Below are 497 nucleotides of genomic sequence, written 5' to 3' on the forward strand. Positions count from 1 at the left end.
TCCCGGCCCCCTCCCCCGCTCCACCCCCGCCCACCTCAGCCCCAGCCAAGGCAAACCCCCTTACCTGCCAGTCCCCCATTTTGGCAAGTATGGACATTGCGGCTCGGCGCTCCTGGCGACCGGTCCCCGCCGGGCATGAGCTGGAGGGCTCGGCCGGGCCCGCTCCCTGGAATCGCTTAGGCGAATCCTTTTTTACCTGCTCACCCACATCTCACCTGGTCATAAAGAGCTGGGTTGCTACCTGCCGACGCATGCGCGCTGGCCCAGGAATTCACTCCGCCAGCCCCAGTCCCAGCACCTCGCGGAGCTGACCTGGGAAGTGATGGATTTATAGCCGCGGCAATCTCGCCATCAGCTCCAGCTTTTCCCAACAGCCCCAACCCGCTTTCCCGGTCAGTCCCGGGCCCGGGAACCGAAGCCGATTGACCGCTGGGCTGTGCTGGGCGCGATGCGAGTGCGTTTTTGCGCTCGAGTAGTGGGGGCTTCCCTCCGCCCCT

At 65.6% G+C, this 497-nt stretch overlaps 1 protein-coding gene across 1 annotated transcript in view; it reads right to left on the reverse strand.

Annotated features, from left to right (window-relative positions):
• TFAP2A (transcription factor AP-2 alpha (activating enhancer binding protein 2 alpha)) overlaps window positions 1-192 on the reverse strand; it is a 23,445-nt gene extending 23,253 nt beyond the window's left edge. Inside the window, exon 1 of the mRNA XM_008581238.1 lies at window positions 65-192. Coding sequence (XP_008579460.1) covers window positions 65-97 — 33 coding nt within the window. The 5' untranslated portion in view covers window positions 98-192. The remainder of the gene's footprint in view (window positions 1-64) is intronic.
• Between the last annotated feature and the right edge of the window lie 305 nt (window positions 193-497).

This window comes from Galeopterus variegatus, unplaced genomic scaffold, assembly GCF_000696425.1.
Source record: "Galeopterus variegatus unplaced genomic scaffold, G_variegatus-3.0.2 Scaffold2305, whole genome shotgun sequence".
Lineage (NCBI taxonomy): Eukaryota > Metazoa > Chordata > Mammalia > Dermoptera > Cynocephalidae > Galeopterus > Galeopterus variegatus.